A 23,920-nucleotide genomic window follows, 5' to 3' on the forward strand; every position below is an offset into this window, starting at 1 on the left:
GTAATAGAGAGAGAGTGTGTTTGAAACACAAGCTTTTTATGTACATTTATATCGAAATCGCCAACAGATTGATTGTGTTGATGATGACTATCATTTTCGGACTCTGGATACTGACCGACCACTTGACTTCATTCCCATGCATTTCAATCTTCTAGAAGTGTCTGGACACTAACTAAACTAACTTATACCTGTTTCATCATCATGTTTGAGAATGAGAATGTATATTTGATAATCTAAAAAAATCTATCAAACAAATAATAATATAATATTATACGTGTATAAATTTATTTTCAGAAATGAATAGTTTATTCGATAATGAAGAAGGTGGAAAATAGTAATTTGGAAGGATAAAAATTATTTTTATTTATTTTTTTTTATTAATTTTTTTGGGATTTGTCACCTCAAAATTTGTTTCTCACTCATAATTAGTTTGTATACAAACAACCTCATCAACAACTTTTAATAAACAAATAAATAGCATTCATTCATTCACTTTCTCGAGAGGATAATAGATAGATAGAAGATAGATAGATAGATACATTAGATAGAAGAAGAAAAAGAAAAACAGAAAAGAAAAGAAGAGTAGTAGTGGTCGTTTAAACTACCTACTTATTCGTACTACATATACTATATTATTATTATTATTAAAATAACATAAAATAAATCAATAACAATGTCTGTTCATTTTAAATTTAAGAGTGCAAAAGACTACGATACTGTTTCTTTTGAAGGATCACATATAGCAGTAGGAGAGCTAAAAAAGATCATTGTTGTAAAGAAAAAGTTGGGTAAATCAACAGATTTTGATCTTTTAATTACAAATGCTCAATCAAATGAAGGTAGGTCATCCTCTATAGATATCATGATAAATATGAATCATCTATTTTGTTTTCTATATATTATATTTTTGTTTGTTTAAATACAGATTGAACTGCAGTAATACTTACTTTTGAATCCCTTCCCTTTAATTTTTTTGTGTCTCCATTCCTATATATATATAGAATACAGAGATGAATCCTTTTTAATACCAAAAAATACTAGTTTGGTAGTTAGTCGTGTACCCGTATCAACTCATAGCAAGTCATTGACCAATATATCTGCTCAGCTACAACCACAACAACCGGTGAGCAGTGCACCTGCACCTTTGATTGTCAAAGAAGACTTTGGAAACGATCCACTTGCCTCTCCAAACGACCAAGAGAATGCACGTATCAATGCATTGCTAACAACACAGGCTGGTTTCAATAGTCAGGCTCGTGCTCCACCTGGACACCATCATCGTCAACACACCTTTCCAACTGACCGTATTGTCATTCCTCCCCCTTCCTATATTTGCCACAGATGCCACCAACCAGGCCACTATATCAACCAATGTCCAACCAACAATGACCCCAATTTCAACTATCAAAAGGCTAAAAAGGCGTCTGGTATCCCCAAGATCTTCCTACGTCAGGTACAAGGACCACCAAGTCAAGTTGGTTCATCAACTGTCCTCATGCCAGGTGGTGGTGGTGTAGCCGTAGTCCTAACTCATGAGTATGTATACTTCTTCTTCTTCTTTATCTTTATCATCTTTATATTTTTGAAATTTTCAATTTGTAGGAGAAATAATGGTGGCTGTTATGATGATGATGATGATTATGATTATTATTATTCCAAAAATAAAATAAATATTTATTATTTATTCTCAATCCAAACTCTATCTCTCCTCCCTTTCCCCAATCAAAATTATCACATAATTCTTATACTTTACTTTATTTTTTCTAATCAGATCTGATTTTGCAAAGATGGCAAAGGCTGTGATTGCAAACGAGGAAAGAAAGGAACACAAAGATTCACCTGCTGTGGAAACTAATAATAAATCACCTTTGCGTGATCAACCAGCTGCTGGTGGAGATTCACCAGTTTCAACCAACTCACCAACTACCACCACAAACTATGATTCCATTTCACAACAACAACAACAACTTCAACAACTACAACTACAATATCAACAATTACAACAACAACAACAATATCAACAACAATATCAACAACAATACCAACAACAACAACAACACCAAGATAAATACAATCAAAATGATTTTAAATTTTGTCATTTATGTAACAAGAATATTGAATATTCATCTTTTACTACACCATGTTGTGGTGTTTGTTTTGATTTTAAATGTAAGTTTTTGAGGTTTTGGAAATAACTTACTTTTATTTATTATTTATTAATTATCATTATCATTTCCAACTAAATATTTAGGTTTCAAGGATAGAGTTTATAGTAGACTACCAAGACAATGTCCAAATTGTTTTTCTCCTTTTGAAATTGACCAAGATCAAATAGATCGTTATGAAGTCAGATTGGAAACCAAACAACTGGATGATGTAAAATCAACAACTAGTAATCCAAACTCTAGAAGATCATCTCAACAAAGGGAAACAAAGTCAAGAGACAATAGTAGAGAAAGAGACCACGGATCAAGTGGTAGTAGTAGTGGTGGCAATGGTAGACCATCAAAAGATGAAAGAAGATCATACGAATCTTCATCGTCTAGATCACATGGTTATCATCCTTATGAATCCAGCAGGGGAGGAGATCGTGAGAGAGATAGAGATTATAGGGATGACTATAAAGAAAGTAGCAGTGGAAGCGGTAGCAGAGATTACAGAGACCGTAGTGATAAAGAATACAGAGATCGTAGAGATTACAAGGACAGTGGAAGAGATTATTACAAGGATAGAGATTATAAAGAAAGTAGTAGCAGCAGCAGTAGTAGTAGTGGAAGAGATTATGATCATAGTCATAGAGACAGAGAAAGGGAAAGAGATAGAGATCATAGAGATTATAAAGATAGCCATAGTAGCAGCAGTAGTAGCAGCAGTGGTAGTAGTCGAGATAGATATTACGATGATAGAGGTAGACATAGATAATAATAAATAACAAATAAAAATAAATAAAAAAACCTTTACTTTATAAAGTTTAATTATATATATATATATATTGATATGATATTATAATAATTACTATAGTATTTATTGTAATATATGTTGGGTAAATTTATTCTAAAATCTAAAAATATTTACATAATATCAAATTGTGAATGGAAAAAGATTGGAAAAAGGTCATGAGACTTGATCAAGTTGGTAATATTAATATTCTATTTACAAAATATCAAAGAATTTGATAATAATAAGTAGTATTATCCTATGAAGGAGGAGGAGCTGGGAGACCATAGAAAGAAGAGTTTGGTGTATAAAATAAATTTGGAACTCCATGAGATGAATGAGGAGGGTATGATGGACGAATTGGAACAACATGATTTTGATGTTGGTGTTGTTGGAATAAGAGATATGATTGTTGTTGGTGATGGGGATCCAAATATGGAATTTGTTGATTTGGATAAAATACTTGTTCTGGTAATTGACTGAAATAGGCATGTTGAGGATGAACTTGTCTTTGATAAAATAATGCCAATGCTTGGTCTTGAGCTTTTCTTTCTAGTTTGGTCTTTAAATATTTCATTGCTCTTACTTCAACTAATGTATAATGTCTAAATCTATGTGATGGGAGAGGAATTTGTACAGAACTTGATAATGAGAATGGTTGAGATGGAATTGGTTCACTGGGACTTTGGAATGAATCTAGACTGCTACTATTTGAATTTCTGACAATTATAGTTGAGCATAAACTTGGAGTTGATGAATCCGAATCTGAAGAAGAAGAAGAGGAAGAGGTGGAAGAGGAATTGATTGAACTTTGATCATCTAACAATAAATGGGTGTTGTCTTGTTCGTCTTCTTGTGTGAAACCACCAAAAACTTGTGAGGATTGATTATTTTCATCAAAATCTTCAAATCCAGTCTCTGGATCAAATCTACTTTGTAGGTGCTGACTATGGTCTTGGAAAATATCCAATTCATCCATACTTTTAGATTTGGATAGTGATCCTCCTTCTGAGCTGTGAAATGGACACTTTCCTCTTCTTTTACAAGGTTTCTTGAATTTGTTTAACAATTGGCAAACAGGTGATTTAAAAGTTGCAATAGGTTCTGATGATTCTTCTTCTATGTGATTTGGATTGATTCTCTTTCTATTCTTCTTTGGGGAAGAAGAAGAAGAAGTATCTTGTAAGGATGGTGGAGAACTAGTGATTGTCGTATGGGATGATGGTATGGTGGTTCTACCTTGACCTAGACAGAATTGATTGGCAGTAGTCAAATCCTTTTTGAGTAGATTGCTATTGTCAAGTCCACGTATCAACGATGGAGGTGAAGAAAAGGAGATAGAAGAAGGTGATGAACAGGGTGATAGCGACGACGACGAAGAAGAAGATAAAGTAGTATCACAAATTTCTAGATTTTGTTGTTGTTGATTGTCAAAAAAAGATGAATATGTGGGAATAGTATTATTCGAGTTTGATGATGATGATGATGTTGTGGTGGTGGTTCGATTTAAATTATTATTATTTTCATAATACTCTATCTCTTTTAGGTGTTGATTTCCTTTTTCTTTTTCTTTCTCTTGGTCTTCTAATGTTTCAGTGTATAACAACAAATCTTTAGACTGATGGGTATTTGAGAATTTGTCTGATTGAGTTTTTGCCAATAATAATTGGTCATCAAGATTGTTGTTGTTGATGTCGTTGTCGTTGTTGTTGTCGTTGTTGTTCAAATCATCTTTGTCTTCCTCACTTAAACTAGAAGTTGGAGGATCTAGTTTGTTAGAAATATAATTCTTGTTTTGATGATGATGATTATTTAGGTAAAGAATATTATTATTATTATTTCTAATAGTATACTCCATTTGATCATAGGAGGGGAGAGAGGTTGGGAGATTTAGTTCTCAAAGATTGATTGGTCGTTGTTTCCTGTGCCTCTCTAGAAAGATGGTTCAAAGGTTAAAGTTAAAAAATATAAAAATTAGTATGTATAAAATATAAAATGACAACTCTTTAAAGATTATTCATAGATTGAGACATTTAAAAGTGAACTACAGACAGAGAATTAGCATAGTACTACCAAACTCTCTGTCGAATATAAAAAAAACATATTTTAAAAGATGGGGTTGGATCTGTACTAAATTCATAGTCCATCCATCATCCTAACTATACTATGATTGTGGCCACCCATTTTTCACATCATTTTTTAAAATGGTTGAGAGGAGGGGGTCGTGGTTGAAAATAAAGTTCTTCCACCTCCTCCCTTGGATGATCACACACCCCAATGGTTTGGAGTGTCATTATATGTGTTGTTTTGGGGGTTCTAAGCATCTAAACTATGTACAAGTACGGGCATCATCATAATATTGGTAGTGATACCAATGAATATGGAAAATGAATGTGTAAAAATGGTTTGTAGTACTAGTGATATGAATGAATGTGAGAGTGGATGGTTGGTGGGTGGAATCAGAAAATTAAAGTATTTTATTTAAAAGAGGATGGCTAAAGTACCTTTTGACCTAGTTTGAATCACTCTATTCCTCCTCCTCATCTTCCTCCTCCACTTCCACTTCCTCATCCCCAACCATCACTCTTGTTCAACTACTACTACCACAATATGATTATATAATGATGCTACATCTAGTACCCTCATACACCCCCTTCAGCTGATGAGATGTCAACATGGGATAATATCAAACATTGTCACCAACATATCCAATAAATTGATAATATGAATATTGGTTGGTTGGTTGTTGTTTGCCAAACTTTAATATTAATATTTCCTTCTCCTCCTTACTGTCTGTCTGTCTGCTTGGTGTGTGTGTGAGTGTATTTGTATCTACAGTTCCAATAATAATATGTATGTATGTATGTATCTAGCCTGACAGAATGGTCTCACAGTACTAGTGCCTGCCAACTTTGAAAAACCATCACGCTATTACTGGTAGTGCAAACCTCAAAAATTGAATGTAATTTGTCAAGAGGGATGGAGAAATTCTCCATCCACAATTTGCTTTTCTTGGTCATAACATTATAACATTGTTCAACAACATATTTTTAGAGGAGGGAGTGTTGGAACTCCCCAACAGCACCAGTACAAGTATTCATCGTCATCATCATTTTTATCCCCTTTCTGGAAAATTCTTCCGATACCTTCTTCTCCTTCCTCTTAAAATACAAATAGTAGTACCCATAAACAACTATTACCATATACACATATTCTATATTTTTAAAACAAAGTGCTTCTCATCCATTTTAAAAAATTACTTGTTTTGTTTTTAGAAGGGCTTACTTGACAAAGTGGAATCATCTTTAATTCTGGACACTCTTTTTTTTATTGTAGAATACTCATCCAACCAATTTTGGATATCAAATCTCCACACTCCAACCCCAAAGACCATTATCATCATCATCAGACAGAGAGTTGCTAAGCAACATCTATTTTTTTTTGTTTATTTTTTATTTTTTATTTTTTCTTCTGGTCAAACCTACCAACGACAAACAAACCATACAACCACCTATTTTACAACTATAGTAATTCTCTTTTACATTATTGGGATACCCCCTTCTCTCATTATCACCCATCATCCATCTCGTTTGCTAGGAATTTAAAGATTAAATTTTAATATTTATCTCTCCCATTTCCATCATCATTCTATTTAAATCCCAAAAATTTTAATCAACCAAAAAAACAACAAAACCCCCTCTTCTACTCCTACTACTTCTACATCTACCTCTACTACTTCTACTTACTTTGTATAACAGATAATCTGTACCATTATATTTATAATTATAAATTTAATATATTTATTACATCTTTTTTTTTGTACAAGTGATGATGATGGACTGCTTTGGATTACCAAATAATTTTGAAACATTTTTGGAAACATTGGATGCACCGGAAAGAGATGCATACATTACCAGTTTTATTAGGCCATCGGATGAAATCTATCGATTGAAAAAGGAGCATTCTGAATTTTACGAAACCACCCGAGCCAAGGAAGTAAAACAGATGGAACGGAATCTCAAACACTCCATATCACAAGCATATAGCACCATGTATGACAAGAGTCGAAGCCGAGTCATTTATTTTATTTGGTATGCTAGCAACCCACTCGATCTGTACCGTACGACGTTGGAGACATCGGTCTATATCTATGATACATTTCTTGCCCGAAAGGAACTGCCTCGAGATAAACTCCAACTAGCGGCCATCACTGCCATCTATTTGGCCATCAAATCTGAAGAAACTTTTATAAACACAACCATTCAATCGTTGTGTGACTATGCTGGCAATGCCTACACCTGCCAGAATGTCCTCGAGATGCAACAAGATATCCTTGTCACCATCGAATGGAACATACTTCCTATAACATGCTCTCACTTTTTAGATTATTTAATGTTGGGTGCCATGGAAGCATCCGACTTTCTAATCAATGCCCATATGGGTCCAAATCTCACTTTATGGATGTCAAAGTTTGAAAAAACTATTGGTCAAATTAGTGATGTAGTATTATTTTGTATGTATAGTATTCTATATGAAAGAAAAAGAAAAAAGAAAACTAATAAGTTTATTTGTTTGTTTTGGTTTTGTAGGTCCACAAAATTATAAAACTATAAAACCATCAATTTTGGCAAGTGCATCAATTGCAGCTACCAGAAGAATATTAAACATATTTCCTGTTTGGAAACCCGGTCTCGCTTGGTTATCGGGATACGAAATGACTGATTTGAAATCAGTCTATGAAAACATTATCATCGATTACCACAAAAAGGTCTATGACATTGACTTGGACGTTGAATCATACTTTAACAACGATCCCTATCCAGCCATATTCCTTAAACAAATCTTAAAACAAATGGTTCCACCCTCAATTCACCATCATCAACAATCCATTTTAGATCGTTAACCTAAACCAATAATTAATTATTATTATGGTTTAGTATATTCTATTTATTCTATTTATTCTATTTATTCTATTTATTTATTTATTTATTTATTTATTTATTTAATTTATCCCATCAATATTCTTTCTATATTATATTATCAACAAGTCAATTCAATCTTTTCAAAATGGATGAAAATACTACCTACTATTTACAAACTCAAAAAAATATACTCACTATTTATAAAAAATATATAATATACCTATAATTTTTAAATTATAAAGTTATTTATTTAAAATTTCTATATTTATATATAAAAGAAAAAAATACAAAAAAAAATGTTAGAAAATAAAAATAAAAAAAACATCTATTTTCTTTTTTTTTTTTTTAGATAACTTACTATCAAAAATCAATTTATATTGTTTGGTTGCTTCAGAGTCTGGATGAGTGGTTAAATAACTTTTACCCTCATCGCATGATCTGGCAATAAGTGGATCGATTGGTATTTTTCCAAGGAATGGAACTTCCATTTCCTTTGCCATAGCTTCTGCTCCTCCACTTGTTGGTAAAAATATTTGTGATTCTTTCTGTTGATTTTTAAATAAAGAAAATAAATTTTAAGTATATAATCTATATATCACTATGATTTGATTTATAATATACTATTATTTTTAATTATCTATCTTTTATCTACTTACATTACACTTTGGACAAACAAATCCAGACATATTCTCTACAACTCCAATGATTGGTACACCAACCTTTTTACAAAAATTAATTTCCTTTCTAACATCGATCAAAGCGACATCTTGAGGTGAAGTAATGATTACAGCTCCATCCAAACTGGAGGTTTTAAGATATTGTACAATTGAAAGATGTTCATCAGATGTTCCTGGTGGTGTATCAACAATTAAATAATCCAATTCTCCCCAATTAACATCTTTTAAGAATTGTTTAATTAATCCTAAAAACCAAATAGAATTATGATTAGTTCGTTGTGAGACTCTATTCTTATTCCTATTCTATTCCTATTCTTATTGTTTCACATACCATTTTTCTTTGGACCTCTCCAAATAACAGCTTCATCTTCATCTTCTAAAAGGAAACCAACAGACATGACAGCAAGGTTGTCTTCAACGTAGACGGGATCCCAACCTTGACTGCTAGTATGTATTTGTTCGCCCTCTAAGCCCATAATCTTTGGGATTGAAGGTCCGCAGATATCGATATCCAACAAACCGACCTGAATGTCTTGACTCTTGTTGGCAATGGCAAAGCTGAGTTGTGATGAAAATGTACTCTTTCCAACACCTCCCTTGCCCGAGAGGATCAATATCTTGTGTTTAACCAAAGCCATTCTCTCTTCGATCGTTACAATGTCGGGGTCTGGTCCCTTTGGTGCAGATGCACATATCTGTTGATTGGGACATCCCTTACAACTATCTGACTTGCCTGCACTCTCTGATTCTGTACCTGGACAATGTTCAGGTGGTGGTTCAACTAGATTCTTTGTTGTTGTTGACATTTCTATATTATATGATCTCTACTAGTTCAACTAACTTTAATTAATAGTTAAATACAAATTCAAGAAGAATGAATCGAACGTTTGTTTGTTCTTTTAAAAAAAAAAATCAATTTTAATTTAATTACTTTTTATTATTTTAAAATACTATAGTCAACTAGTTAGTTGGTTAGTTGAAATATAATAATGTTTAATGTATAAATAATAATAAATATTTTAATTATCTCTGAGTTTAATAATTAGATTGGTAGTTTGTGTGAATAATGAAAATGAAGATGAAAATCGATGATCTGATTCATTCTTTCATGTGAACAAACATTATTAATAGTTTTACTACTACGACTTCAAACGATAAAGATAGATAGATAGAGAAAATGAAGAGATATCAAAAAGTAACAATTGTAACTATCGTTACATTCTTGATTTGGTTTGTTTTATTGGTTGATTATCTCCAATTCAACTTGCCATCAAGTATCAAGTCTATACTACCAGCTGTATGTATATTGATTGATAAAGAGCTCTTTCTCTGTCCCACCTAATCAATCAGTAATACTAATAACTATTATCATCATTATCATTGTCACATACATGTATAGTTACCATTATGGGTAGTCGTTACCTTTGGAGCCTATTCATTAGGTTCAATTTCATATAATTTGTTGATCATGAGCGATTGTAAAGAAGCTTATGAAAGTTTATCTGATGTATTTATCTATGATGTTCAAACAAAGTAATCAAAGTATGATAGTAAACAAACACTAATCACATTCTTCATATTATTTAGGAAATCAAAGAGGCAAAGAGAAATTTAAGATCAAAAGGAATGACCTTAAAGTCTGATTAAATTAATCAACAATGAAATAAATACAACCATAATATATATCACGCTACATACAATATATGTATATTTAATTAAATATACATATCCTCTCTCAAAATGAAGACATATATAGCTTATGGATGAATGGAAAAAGAGGAATCATAAACATCATTTGGTTATTATATATATTACGCTACAAATATAATCGTTAAACCGATTGCCTCTATTCAATTTTATTCATGGGATAGTATTATATAGATATAAGATAGGATGGATAGATAGATAGATAGACTGGTCATATCGAGGAGGGGATGTTTGTTTCTCTCCAACCTTTTTTGGAAAATATATTGATTGGTTGGATGGATCGATCGATCGATAGATAGATACATCATGATCACTCCAATATTGGTTGGTGGATAGGTAGGGATTATATTATTATTACTACTAATGTTACATGAATGGTTTACTTTGAAATTGCCATATCCCTTAAACCAATTTGTTGAATTTGGATTTGAAGCAGATGGATTTGATGTTGTTGTTCTTTGACTTGTTCCCTTAATCGATTGATTTCCATGTTTGGATCAATCTCCATCTTTACTCCCCCTCCTGCCAATAATGATGTTTCAATGTAATTATATATCTCCTCGCAACTTGGTCTTTGTTGTGGATCTGGATGAATCATTTGCTAAAAAAAGTAGAGAATAAATGATTAATATTAGTATACTATTATTATTATTATTTGATTTATATTTATAATTATATATTTACTTTAATAAGATTCCAAAATTCTAGAGTAAAATCAGAATTTTCATAAGATAGAATACCATTACGAATAGAGTTCCACTCTTCACCGCATTTTGGGAGTGGACGACAAGTTGCCAATTCGTAGAGTGTACAACCCAATGAAAAGATATCACTCTTTTTAAGGGTGCCCATGTCATCGTGGAGTAACTCTCGGGACAAGTACCGACTGTCACCCTCTGAGAATACCTTGGAGTCAAATGCCTCGTTGAGGAGACCCAAATCACCCAATTTAAAGTGAATATTGTTGCCAATGCCCTCGAGGAGGATTTGGCTCAGTTGATTTTCATCGTTAAAGCTGACGCCACCGTCTCCACCTCCTCTAACGCTATTGTCAATGTACATGTATATATTTTCTGGTTTGATGTCTAGATGCACCAAACCAAGTGAATGGATATGCATCAAACCTTTGACTACTTGTTTGGTCAATTGGAGCAACGTCGTTTGTGATTGCTTGAATTGCTTTGTGATCCAATTGTATATATTGCCACCGTTGCAATACTCCATCTGAATGAATATATGATTGCTCTCTTCCCATGCATTATAATAACGTACAATATTGCTGTGATCCTTGATCACCGACAACCCAAATACCTCGCGTAATACAATCTCCCTGTCTTTTTGACCTCTCAACGGTTTTTTGGTTTTCTTTACAGCATATAGACATCCATCTATTCTATGTCTACATTGATAAACTAATCCAAAACTTCCCTCTCCTATTAACTAAATCATATATAAATAAAAAAAAAGAATTAATAATCATTATCATTATTATTATTATTATTTCCAGCCAGCAGCAATATTGTACTTACACATAATTGATGAAATGTTTTTTTATATAATGAATATTCCTCTTTATCTACAGTATCTACAGTGTTGTTGTTGGCAGTGACACCTCTATTGCTCTTTTTCTTTCCTTCTTCAATGAATGGATTAATATTATTTACAATGGCCAAAGAAGAAGAGCCTGCCAATGGCGAGTTGGTGCTAGAGGTGGACGACATGGAAGTTGAACGTTGACGTTTGGTGTGAAGTAAAAATGGTGATGATAGGTGTGATATTGGTTGTTGTGGTTGTGGTTGGGTTGGTTTATCACTACTCTTGTTTAAAAAGTCAGGTGGATCAATTGGATCGTATGGTTTGGCGTTGGACAAGAGCATCCTGGAACGGTCCAGTTGCATCTTGTTGGATGATTTTGGCGTGGGTGTAGGTGGAGGTGACGGGGATGGCGAGGCTGACATGTGCTCTCCAAATGCCTTGAGGTCAGGTCTAATCTTTTTACTGTCATTCAATGATGGAAACGTGTTACCCTTGCTAACCTGGCTGGTCAATGGATTACTACTATTTGGTGAGTTATTATAGAGATGATGATGTGATGCTCCCCATGAAACGGGTGATGTAGGTAGTGATGAAGATAACATGGAAAATGAACTGTTACTGGTATTGCCACCGAGACCATTCATTCCGCTTCCACTATGATCGGCAGCTCCATTGAGTGGAATTTGAGGGAATGAATTTTGACGATATAAATGGTCAAAGTTGCCGCTACCACCTTGACTACTTTGTCCACTACTACCTTCACTACTTGATCCTGAACTACAACTAGATCCAATTTGTAAAGATGGTCTTCTTCCAACTGGTATTTTAAAACTATTTACATTATTTTGATTATTATTATTATTATTATTATTATTATTATTATTATTGGTGTTAGTATTATTATTTTGATTATTATTATGATTATTGTTAGTATTATTATTATTTTGATTATTATTATGATTATTTGATTGTTGTTGGTGTTGAAATAACATCATTCCAATTGGACTTGAATTTGGAGGAGATCCTGTTGTAGGAGATGTTGTAGTGGAAGATTCTTCAAAAAATAAACGACGACCTTTACGGATGTGACCGTGTGGTGAAAGAGGCAGGGTAGGACTGCTTGTAATTATTTGGTAAACGTTGAATCCAGTGGTGACTGGGTGATTGTCCATGTTGGGAACGGCTGATCCAATAGGCAATGAATCTAAAATATCTTCTTGGGAATCGTCTGAATCATCAAACTCTGTAGACCTCTTTTTCTGATTATAATATTGTTTTGTTGTTGACGACGACGACGAATCGCCACTACTTAGTGTATCTATTTGGTCGTGCATTTTTTAGTGTATATATGGACTTGGGAATAAATAATATATGGTTATATATATAATTTTAATAAATATTATATTTGGAGATTAAGTTTGATTTATATATATATATATATATATGATATATGGAGGATTATATAATAAATAAATAAATAAATAAATAAGATAGATTTTTTAATAATTAAATAATAACAAAGACGACGAATGAAATATATATATATTTATATATATAAATAGAAGTATGAATATAATGTATTGGTGGTGACGGATGATGGTATTGAGTGGATGTGATGTAATGTATATGAATGGATGATGGATGGGTGTGTAGATTGGGATTTTAAATTGAAAGAATCAGAATGAATTTTCCTAATCGATCTATAATTAATTGAATGATTGAATAAATGTGTAGGTTAGTATATGTATGTATGTTGTTGTAGACGGGATGGAATGTGTATTGATCAATAACAATGTCTTGTTGCTGCTGTTGAGGTGTAGGGTGCTTTTCAAACAGCAATATTATTGGCGGGCGAATTGAGGTTCACTCCTATTTGTAATATGGTTTTGTCGTCGGTAGGTAGTAGTAGTAGGTATCAATCACTAAACAACACTCTTCGTCTATGTGAATAATAATAATAATAATAATAATTTGGCGCCAAACTATTCAATCAAATCAAATTGGTGGTGTGGGGGAGGGGTAAAAACACAACCCGATCGAGTGATCACCATCATGATCACCGCGTCTTTTGAGAGCAATGAGAATGCTATGGATGAGGATGATTGTGATACCACCAGTAATAATAATAATGCGATTTCAAAAACAAAAAACATTCTGCGTTGTTGCCCGTGGTAAAGACCCACCAAGAAGATATCTTGTAGTGTGGTGATGACATTGTGGTGTGCAGGGTGGGAGGATGAAGATGATCGTCTTGGTGTTAAAAGACCTCTACCTACCTTTATATGTCTTTTTTAATAATAAATAGTATATATAGCCGCAATAATAAATAGATAAATAGATAGATAGATAGAGATATATATGGGTTGGGGTTGTGTATATATAAAGGAACAAGTTCACACACAAAAGAGGTATATCTTGTTACTTGTTCTCTTTCTCTCTCTACTATGATGAGTGAACCAACAATAGAGCCAACTGTATTCTAACCGTTAGATCGATGAATTTGAATTGAGGGAAGATATATACGAAAAAAAATGAAAAAACTTTGAACGCTTGACAAAGGCCACATCCGCAATGAAAAAAAGGAGGGAAGCTGTTCTGTTTGTCGAGTCGATGAAGCTTGGTTTGGGAAATTTGTTTTGTCAACCCTCATGGTTGGGATTTTTGTCGACTTTTCCTTATCTTTATCTTGGTCGCGATGAGATTGTTCTATCCGTCACTCTATTAGCTAATATTAGCGTGAGGGGGATCATCCCTTGTTTCTGATTAAGATTTATAAAGGTGGGTGATGGTTTGAATTGTCTTTTGTCTTCCGCTTTCAGATGACATACACGATTATTAAATGAAATGAGCGATTGATGTGAATGGGAGGGTGAATGGCTCTTCTATCATCAACGATTGATCTTACGATTCTTTTCTTGTTGATGAGAGGAGAAGAGTGAGTGTTAATATTAATATTTCTAACTATTTGATTCAAACAAATGATAATATTAATTGAATTTATATTTATATAAATTGGTGTAAGACCATTGCTCTAGTCGAGTCGTGCATGCCTCTCTCGAAAGATAAAGATGATCTTGGTTCTTGATCCTCTCGAAAAGGTGTAAATCGATTTTTTTTGAGATTTTATGCACAGTGCGGGATGTGGATGGTTCGTGATGGTGCTGACAATCGGTATGATCTTACCAACAATTAATTAATTGACTCTTACTTTAATCCTATCTTTTTTTATATGAATATATGATGGTGATTGAGTGTTGGGTTGATTGATCTTGTACAAGTAAGAGAGAGATATGTACAATAATAATAATTATTACAAGATCAATAAACAACAATGCGAAAAATGGATCTGAGGACCAAAAAATGTGTGTGAACAGCAACAGCACAGTACAGTTGAGACGTTAGGACGTGTGCGGGTTAACGTCTCACCGTTGTTCTCAAAGATAGATCATTCAATCAGATGGGCTACCTGCCGTTCAACTTGAATTTTTTTGGCTTTTAGATATTTTGCAAAAATGGTTCTTTTATTCTGGTTTGCTTGCGATTCGGTACTTCTTGCGATAGAAGTAAATAGAGGCAACAAATAATCTAAGATAAGATAGAAAAAAAAAAGAGGAGATTGGGGGGTTAGTTGACTTGAACAAAACATCATCATTTTTTGTTTGTCATATGCAAAGATTTGATTGAGGTGGATTCCAAACAGGAACCGATGAATCTTTGCACACAATGGGAAAGGAGATCTTTTTTTTTTGGTTGGGGGGGTTGTCTTGCGACTTGATTGACTTCCAATCAAGATGGCTGTTACACACACCCAGGATCTGGTAATGGTCGACCTTTCCCACCTCACATGATTATGATGCAGCAAATAAAAAGAGGTCAAACAGCAGCAAAGACAGAAAGTTGAAGGGTGTTTTCGTTTGTTTGTTCCCAAATTGGGAAATTATACTTACGCAACTCCTACTAAGGTGCAAATGACAATGATGAGTGTTTTTTTCCATGTTGAGACATGTGATACGATGGCGTTGTCGGGATAGTCGATCGCGTTGATGTAGAATCTCGAGATTGTTAAATTAGCATTACCAGTTACCAAACCTAAAAGAAGAAGAAGATAAGAAAAAAAGGAGGGAACCCGAATTGATAGATAAAAAACAAAAAGAAAGTTAGTTAAATCTTTAATCTCGACGAATATATATATAGTTGCATTGTACTAAATTAAAAAAAAAAAAAATCTCGAGACAATCTTTTTTTTTTTTAAACATTAGGGCAGGACCTATGTTTAGGTCCAAGATTCTTTCATCGATGAAGAAGAAGTGAACCTATTTATACAATCCAATTAAAAACTACTGTCTGTATAACCCAGTACCAGTGAGTGTGTAACTCATTAAACTTACCAATTTCAAAATAGGATCTTTTTGAAATCCAACGATTGGCTGGGATCGATGAGAGTGTCGTGTTGACCCATAGCATTGACTGACCCATCATTTGCTCTTTTGTGATTGGTGTAGTACTGGTATTGTCAAAATCAGTATACAATTGATAAAAGTTGATAATATCTGTTTTTAATTGCCATTGTACTGGATTTGAAAGTTTGAACTAAAAATAATAATAATAGTAACAAATTAATAATAAGCCTACTGACTTGACATTTCTCTCTCTCTCTCTTCTTTCAGTTGCGTACATTTGGTAAATTAATCCAATAGGGAAAGTTATTTGGATTGGATGAATCTACAGATTGAGTAAAATGACAATTCATGAGATATCCAAACGAAGCAGTATCAGACAATGAGTATTCGAAACATTTTTGAGTGGTGAGGACCATATCGCCAGTGCAGTTGGGAGTAGGTTGGATAGTTTGCAAGTTACATGTGAATGGGGTTTGACTGCCACACGTTGGACTGTTGTAATCGGCTGGGCAAGCACATGCACTAGTATTTACACTTCTGACACAATAATCTGCACAAACAGTATCTTGATCAATTTGTAATGAACAATCGGTTCCTTGTGATTTACAATCAATCTAAAAAGAGAAGGAGGGTTTTAGTAATCTGTACAATGATCAATTAATTCTCTCTCTCTCTCTCTCTACATACATCTAATGATAAACATTCATCAGTTGGATTACAAGGAATGGTTTGAACTTTACATTGACCACTTGTAATTTGGTATTGTACAATGGTTGTAGTGTATAGACTCTTGGGAATGACAACGCCATTGCATACAAGTTGTTCATTAATACACTTGAACCCAAATACCTGTGAGTTGAATGATGTAGAGGTATCGCAAATAACGTTTTGGATTTCACATTGCCATAATTGTCCAGTTGTACATGTCATACTCATTGAACAATAATTTAATTTATATTGGTTTTGGAAATTAATATTATCATTTGGTTGATTTGAAAGACATTTCATCTATAAGAAAAGAATAAATAAATAAATATTAATATCAATACTATAATAACCAATATATATATATATATATTTACCTCTAATAATTGACATTGATTATAATCGATAGAGTTATCAACTGGAGTTGTAATATCAACATTAATAGTTTGATTGTTACAAACCATTGTAACTGGACGACATGGAATAGATTGTGATGGTTGGCATGTATTTGTTAATTGATTATCATATGTTAATACACCAATATTTGAGCAGAATTCTAAATCAATCAAATAATAAATAATTAATTAATAAATGTATTCTTAATAATAATAATAATAATAATAATTATGACGATTATGTTACATACGTGATGGAGTATATTGAAGAGAATTTTCCTTTGTTTTAACCTGTTGCTCTTTGTTGTTATTATTGTTATTATTATTATTATTATTAAGTTGATATGATTTTGAATATTTTGAAGCAGTATCCAAATATGATTGATATTGATGATCGATGCTATTGATATTATTAACGGCATTCAAGATGTTTTGTTGTATCTTCTTTTTATTCTTTATATCGATAGTATGAGCAAGTGTAAGTTTAGGTTTATCATCTTGTTGTTGTTGTTGTGATTCATCGTTATTGTTATACAAAAGATGTATAAATTGATTAAATTGATTGAATATCTTATGAACATTGAATTTACTGTTATTCTCTACAGTGTTGACTCTAATGTCATTATTATTATTATTGTCTTTGTTGTTGTTGATATAGTTGTGTTCATTTGACAAATCATCGAATGAATGGTGATTGTAGAATGACAAGAGGTTGTGATAGATCTTTTCGTAGAGTGTCGATGGTACTGTTTGGTATTCGATTAGTTCATCATCATCTTGATCAGCTCCTCGAGACACTTGTCGATTTGTGTATTTATTATTCTGATTACTCTTTGGTGATGCTCTTCCTCCCAAAACTAGGTTGCTTTGACTCACAAACACTAGTATAAAGAGTAGTGATAGAAAGAGTACTAATGATCTATTCATGATTATATCTATCTATCTATTTTATCTAATATACAATGGAATCGCTAAAGATATATATGCATGTATATCTTATCTGTGTCTGTTGCTACTTATTTGTTTAATTAAATTAATAAGAAAAGATATCTTTGGGTTTAAAGAAAAAAAAAAGTTTTTGGATTCTTTTTGAGAAAGTGGAAAAAGTGTATGACTTGTCAAAGAGCCTCGTTGTTGGTACTTTATTAAATTCTTTTATAAAACTTTGGTTGTTGTTGTTGCTGTTGTTGTAATTGTTGTTGTTGTAATGTCCACATGTCATTACTATTTCCATTCATGTTGTTGAAACCAGGCATATAATTTTGTTGTTGTTGTGGTTGTTGTTGATATTGGAAATCATTTCCAAATGGATTATTACTACTATTATTATTATTATTATTATTGTTGTTGTTGTTATTTTGTTGGTACTGGAAATCATTTCCAAATGGATTATTATTACTATTATTATTATTATTATTATTGTTGTTGTTGTTATTATTTTGTTGGAATGGTTGTTGTAGGCCCCATGAATCATTTGATGCATTTTGATAAACATTTGAATTATTATTATTATTATTTTGTTGTTGGAATGGTTGTTGTTGTTGTTGTAAGAATTGTTGATGTTGTTGAGATTGCATAGAGGTAGGAGACATGTGTTGTTGTTGTTGGTTAGCTTGTTGTTGTTGTTGTTGGTTAGCTTGTTGTTGTTGTTGTTGTTGTTGTTGTTGTTGTTGTTGTTGTTGTTGTTGTGATTGAGGAGGAGTAGTTGGTTGTTGATGTTGTTGTTGTGATTGAGGAGGAGTAGTTGATTGTTGAGGTGGGGTAGTGGATTGTTGAGAGAAAAAGTGACCATAGGGACACTCAGTGTTGGTGCAACCAGATGGACTATTAAAATATTTACAAGCGACCACCTTTGGATCATGTGAGAATGGACAATCGGTGCCCTTAAAGCACGACCCACCCTTGAAGAATTTACAGAGTTCCATCTTTTTGTCGTGGACGGGACCCTCATGGATAAAGGTGCACTCGTCACCCTTGGTGCATGCACCTTGTTTGTAATAGTTGCACAGTACCGTCTTTTCCTTACTTACTGGTTTCTTCTTCTCGTCAAAATTAATTCCAACATAGAGATTGGGGGCAGTACCGGGGGTGGTCTTGCCCTGCTGCTGCTTTTTAGAGGAGGATGGACTTTTCTTTTGATTTAATTTCTGTTGTAGTTGATTTTGATGTTGTAAACGGTTTTTGAGTTTCTGTAGTTTTGCTTCTTGATGTTTTTGAGACTGTTGTTTATGTTGATGCTGTGGTTGTTGAAGATTGTTTTCATGTTGTTGGATTTTTTGTTGTAGTCTCTTTTGTTCCCTTTCAATCTTTTCGGCTTTAGTCACTTTTGCTCCTGAGGGTTTTTGTTGTTCCTTTTGATCGAGTTTTGTTTGCTTTTTTAATTTCTTGGCCTCCTTTTTATCGCTTTTAAAGTTGACAAAGTCTTGGTAGCGATCTTGGTGCTTCTTGATGTAAAGATTCTTGATCTGTCCATCTTCCTTTTGGAGATTGGTCATGATCTCTTTGGAGAGACCCAATTTGGTGTTGTGTCTTCTTCTTTCTCGAAGCTTACCCAACAACTCTCCAAAGTTTAACCCATCAAAGTTGATTGGCCCAGTTTGTATGGCTGTTCCAGCAGGCAGCTGTTGTGATGGTATTGGTGCAGTTTTCATTTTCTTTTGTTGTTGTTCAAAATTGAAATCTTGTCCCAAATTTTCGAGCAACGAAGAGTCATCATCATGAGACCGCTTGACCAACAATGTACTGTTATTCTCTCGTTGGTGTTGTTGTTGTTGTTCAGACGAGTTATCAGTATCTCCCATATCAATTTCCAATTCATTTTCTTCTTCATAGGTTTCATCATCGTCGTCATCTTCATCGTCATCATCGTCATCACCCGATGAATCGTCATCTTGAATATCCATAACAAATTCTCCATCATCATTGTCTATCATTGTAGTTGCAGCTGTATTGGTCGTTGATGTTGATGTGGTAGAGGTACTGTCGTCTTGAAGGAATTGACTATCTTGTGATGAATCAGAGGATGATGATAAAACATTCTCTTTACCAAGATTTGTTGTGGGCATTGTTTCTTCTTCTTCTTCAGATAATAATTTTGGTAATGCTTGACTAAATATATTTCCGACAATCACATTACTATTTTCTACAACAGGTATTGTAGTAGATGTCTGTTGTTCGAGTAATTTTGGTAATCCTTGAGAAAATATATTTGATAATGATGATGATGATGATGACTCTTGTTGATGATGAGAGGAAACATCATTTGATGACTCTGTTTGTTCTGGTAAAAGTTTAGGTAATGCTTGTGCAAATGGATTAACAGATTGTTGTTGTTGTTGTTGTTGTTGTGGTTGAGATGTTATTATATTTGGTTTAACAACTACAGGTTGTTGTTTGGTTGATCTTGAAAATACAGATTCCTGTCGATTGACATCTTTAACAATCAAATCTATCGTCTTTGGGACGGTTGGAGGAGTATCGTTTGTTCGTTGAGGATTTGCAATATCAGGTACAATCCAATATGGTCGAGATCGAATTTTACCAGCAACTAATGGTGCCGATGCTGTAGCTGCCAAACTAGGTGAAGAGGGTGTAGACGTGGTGGTTGGTGTCATTGCAGAGGATGGTGAAGACGATGAGGACGAGTTGTTTGGTGACAATGAGGTGGTTGGTTGTCCCTGAGCACCACCAACACCTACAACAGGATCTTGTTGTTTTTGTAACAATTCTTGTTGCTTTTGCTTTTGTTTTTGGATGGATGGATGAAGTTTGAGTGCTGGATTTTTGACTGGAGTTGTTGGCATTGTAATCGATGGTTGTGGAGTTTGTTGTTGTTGTTGCTGTTGTTGCTGTTGTTGTCCTCCTTTGGGTTGTTTGGGTGCGTCTGCGAGCAGCTCAGGGTTACGTAGTAGAGAGATAAACATTTGACGGATAGATATATGCGAGCTCAGTTCTTTGAGTACACCTTCCCACGACTCGTCGCCGTGACGATGGTAACCCTTGGACCGCTGGATAAAGATCTTGTCACGCAACGACTTTTTGAACTGTTGGTTGTCGAGCAGCGTTGGCTTTTTGATGAGCGCCAGAATGCCCTCGCAAACGGTCGGCGAGAACATCTGCACGAGGTGGACGAGCTGCTGGTAGCTGCTGTCGGCCGTATCGAGCACGTGCATGCACTCTCCCAGTCTCACTGGACTAGAATACTTGCGAGGGGTGTCTTGCGACTTGTTTTTGAGCGATGGCAGCACGTCGGCAATATCAGCCGACTGGTCGTAGAGGTCGGCGTAGAACGGGCTGATGATCGAGCTGCACTGGTTCATAATGGGACGGTACGTGCGACTCACGATTTTAGCCCACGGACGCAGATACTTTTCGAGGACGTCTTGCTTGGCCTCCTTGATATTCATAATCTTGGACTTGATGATGGCACGCACCTCGGGGTAATTTGACTCGTGCGACAGTCCAAACTTGGACAATGCATAGCATGACGGCGACGAGATGGTCGGGTTGTCATCGGCCGACAGCTCAAACAAAAGCACCTTGAGCGGTGTGAAAAACGGCGAGTTTTGGCTGTTCAAGTAGTAGGTGATCTGTCCGTACGTGTACAGCACCGACGACTTTACAATACCCTGGAATCGAGGGTTTTGCAACACCACCTTGAAGATCTTGGCCAGTTTTGGCAACCATTCACTTGCATTTGATCGAACCAACAATCCCAACGCCTTGCACGCTGCCACTTGGACAGTATACACCTCTTCTCTCTTCCATGGATCGTTATCTTCATCTCCCTTGTAATCATCAATTTTGTGATATTGTAATAATTCCAATGATTTACTATAACATATTGATTCTATATTTTTATCGTTTACAATATCTAAAAATAAATCAAAATCAATCAAACATTATTAATAATCCATACAATATTGACATAATTCATTCATCCATTCATTCTATCTGACATACTTGCAGTTGGACAAGATGCAAATCCTAATGCATGAATACCAGCAGCTTTCAAAAGGTAATGAGGATTTTCAACAGCTTCTAACCATCTCTTCATACACATAACACGAATTTGAGAATTGGTTTGTGACATTCTACCAAATGCAACCAACACGGAACAAATAATTTCCTTGGATGAAACGGTCAAACTGAAATACTTTTCAAATAATCCAACCAATAGATCCTGATAGATGGGGTAACGTCTCCCTATTCTTCCCAATGATTGAACGCATACCTTTTTCAAGTATTGCAGATTCTCTCCTTTAAATTCCAATATCTTTGCTAAAAATGTTATCGTTTGATTTACCAATGGTTCCTCATGACATGCTATAGCTCCAATTGATAAAACTGCACATCTAATAACTGTTTTTCTATAGAAATCAAAGTTAATAATAATCCTTAAATCTATACCAATGTTGATGGTTGATGATTTACATACCTATATAATAAAAAGTTTTGAACCATGTCTAATAATTTTGTAAATATTTTAAATCGTAATTGTTGGGGAGATGGTGCAAATGAACTTATTTGATTGGATAATGAAAGATCGACTAAACTTTGAACGGCCACTTTTACAACACTATATTGATTCAACAAATTATTAAAAAAAGAATGTTATTATGATCCAATCCAATACAATATTGGAATATTCAGATTTAGTTTAGGGGTTAGTATCTATTCTTCTCCTCTGCTTTTTTGGCCTTTTTAATGATACACCCTAACTATAGGTTATCACACTCTCTCTCGCTCCCTCTTTTTTGGAAGGATCTTCAAAGTTTAGAAGTGGTGACTGATCAGTCAACGATGATTAATTAATTTAACCACAACAATTCTTTTAACCTTCACTTTGAAGATCTGATCCATCAAGTTCGGGAATCCACAAGTGGATTATTATATTAATCCCCCTTCCAAAATGAGAGAGAGAGAGAGAGAGAGAGAGTTTAGCACTTTACCAAACCACCTGACCGAATAAAAGTCAATGGGATGTATGTCGTACGAGTATGTATCATATATGAGTTGAATGGATGCTGATAGATAGATGGAGAAGGAAGGAAGGAAGGATATATTATATTAAATGATTCATGCCTTAGATCTGTATTAGATTGAAAGGAGGACGGGTCAATCAACTTGAAACACAAAGCCAGTACATCTTCAAATTCTTCGGCACTTTTTGATTGTCCACTGCTAATGTTAAAGTTTTTTGATATAGACTTTGTTGGTTGTTGTGGTTTTGGTTGTTGTTGTTGTTGTTGTTGTTGTTGCTGTGGAGCTAGGTGAAATGATTGTTGTTGTTGATGATGTTGTTGTGGCTGTTGTTGTTGATGTTGTTGTTGTTGTTGTTGTTGTTGAAAATTGAAATGATGTTGTGGTTGTTGTTGTTGTTGTTGTTGAAAAGAATAATTATTTAGATTCATTCTCTCGACCTAACTTCAAGTTTCTCTCTTGTCTTCTTCCTTCACACAGTCTCCGAGACAGAGGACAGCAATAGCACTACTACTACTAAGTATACTTAAATAATAATCACGTTTCCTTTCCCTCTTTGTCTGTCTTATCGTCGTCGTCTGGTATTAGTTATCTCGTGTTCAGATAGTAAGGTTCTCAAAAAATAATAAATAAGATTAAAATTATAAACAAAGTATCCT

General features: G+C 34.0%; 9 protein-coding genes across 9 annotated transcripts; 3 read left to right on the forward strand and 6 right to left on the reverse strand.

The window, feature by feature from the left end:
* Positions 1–673: 673 nt before the first annotated feature.
* On the forward strand, positions 674–2,922 carry DFA_03323 (uncharacterized protein; the record flags this gene model as incomplete). Its single annotated transcript, XM_004362871.1, has 4 exons — positions 674–839; positions 1,002–1,536; positions 1,772–2,169; positions 2,252–2,922. 4 exons carry the CDS (start codon positions 674–676, stop codon positions 2,920–2,922), a joined length of 1,770 nt encoding a protein of 589 aa, XP_004362928.1.
* Positions 2,923–3,196: 274 nt separating this feature from the next.
* DFA_03324 (uncharacterized protein) lies at positions 3,197–5,121 on the reverse strand (the record flags this gene model as incomplete). Its single annotated transcript, XM_004362872.1, has 2 exons — positions 3,197–4,704; positions 5,103–5,121. 2 exons carry the CDS (start codon positions 5,119–5,121, stop codon positions 3,197–3,199), a joined length of 1,527 nt encoding a protein of 508 aa, XP_004362929.1.
* A 196-nt stretch (positions 5,122–5,317) lies between these two features.
* On the forward strand, positions 5,318–7,840 carry DFA_03325 (uncharacterized protein; the record flags this gene model as incomplete). Its single annotated transcript, XM_004362873.1, has 5 exons — positions 5,318–5,409; positions 5,776–5,794; positions 6,274–6,361; positions 6,764–7,450; positions 7,527–7,840. 5 exons carry the CDS (start codon positions 5,318–5,320, stop codon positions 7,838–7,840), a joined length of 1,200 nt encoding a protein of 399 aa, XP_004362930.1.
* A 62-nt stretch (positions 7,841–7,902) lies between these two features.
* nubp1 (nucleotide binding protein 1) lies at positions 7,903–9,342 on the reverse strand (the record flags this gene model as incomplete). Its single annotated transcript, XM_004362874.1, has 4 exons — positions 7,903–7,907; positions 8,218–8,404; positions 8,516–8,781; positions 8,868–9,342. The coding sequence occupies 4 exons, from the start codon at positions 9,340–9,342 to the stop codon at positions 7,903–7,905; spliced, it is 933 nt and encodes a 310-aa protein (XP_004362931.1).
* Positions 9,343–9,713: 371 nt separating this feature from the next.
* dpm3 (dolichol-phosphate mannosyltransferase subunit 3) lies at positions 9,714–10,183 on the forward strand (the record flags this gene model as incomplete). Its single annotated transcript, XM_004362875.1, has 3 exons — positions 9,714–9,833; positions 9,936–10,043; positions 10,124–10,183. The coding sequence occupies 3 exons, from the start codon at positions 9,714–9,716 to the stop codon at positions 10,181–10,183; spliced, it is 288 nt and encodes a 95-aa protein (XP_004362932.1).
* Positions 10,184–10,622: 439 nt separating this feature from the next.
* Positions 10,623–13,113, reverse strand: DFA_03328 (putative protein tyrosine kinase; the record flags this gene model as incomplete). Its single annotated transcript, XM_004362876.1, has 6 exons — positions 10,623–10,844; positions 10,928–11,288; positions 11,368–11,467; positions 11,516–11,588; positions 11,615–11,683; positions 11,773–13,113. The coding sequence occupies 6 exons, from the start codon at positions 13,111–13,113 to the stop codon at positions 10,623–10,625; spliced, it is 2,166 nt and encodes a 721-aa protein (XP_004362933.1).
* A 212-nt stretch (positions 13,114–13,325) lies between these two features.
* DFA_03329 (uncharacterized protein) lies at positions 13,326–18,206 on the reverse strand (the record flags this gene model as incomplete). Its single annotated transcript, XM_004362877.1, has 7 exons — positions 13,326–13,479; positions 15,727–15,868; positions 16,168–16,369; positions 16,455–16,793; positions 16,867–17,187; positions 17,262–17,440; positions 17,531–18,206. 7 exons carry the CDS (start codon positions 18,204–18,206, stop codon positions 13,326–13,328), a joined length of 2,013 nt encoding a protein of 670 aa, XP_004362934.1.
* A 218-nt stretch (positions 18,207–18,424) lies between these two features.
* DFA_03330 (CCCH-type zinc finger-containing protein) lies at positions 18,425–21,202 on the reverse strand (the record flags this gene model as incomplete). The annotated part of the gene is made up of 1 exon (XM_004362878.1): positions 18,425–21,202. One exon carries the CDS (start codon positions 21,200–21,202, stop codon positions 18,425–18,427), a length of 2,778 nt encoding a protein of 925 aa, XP_004362935.1.
* Positions 21,203–21,302: 100 nt separating this feature from the next.
* DFA_03331 (CCCH-type Zn finger-containing protein) lies at positions 21,303–23,692 on the reverse strand (the record flags this gene model as incomplete). Its single annotated transcript, XM_004362879.1, has 5 exons — positions 21,303–21,468; positions 21,648–21,673; positions 21,902–22,152; positions 22,242–22,716; positions 23,231–23,692. 5 exons carry the CDS (start codon positions 23,690–23,692, stop codon positions 21,303–21,305), a joined length of 1,380 nt encoding a protein of 459 aa, XP_004362936.1.
* Positions 23,693–23,920: the final 228 nt, after the last annotated feature.

The sequence above is a fragment of the Cavenderia fasciculata genome (genome assembly GCF_000203815.1).
Source record: "Cavenderia fasciculata unplaced genomic scaffold Scf_Dfasci-G-b-205a01.r1-3, whole genome shotgun sequence".
NCBI lineage: Eukaryota > Evosea > Eumycetozoa > Acytosteliales > Cavenderiaceae > Cavenderia > Cavenderia fasciculata.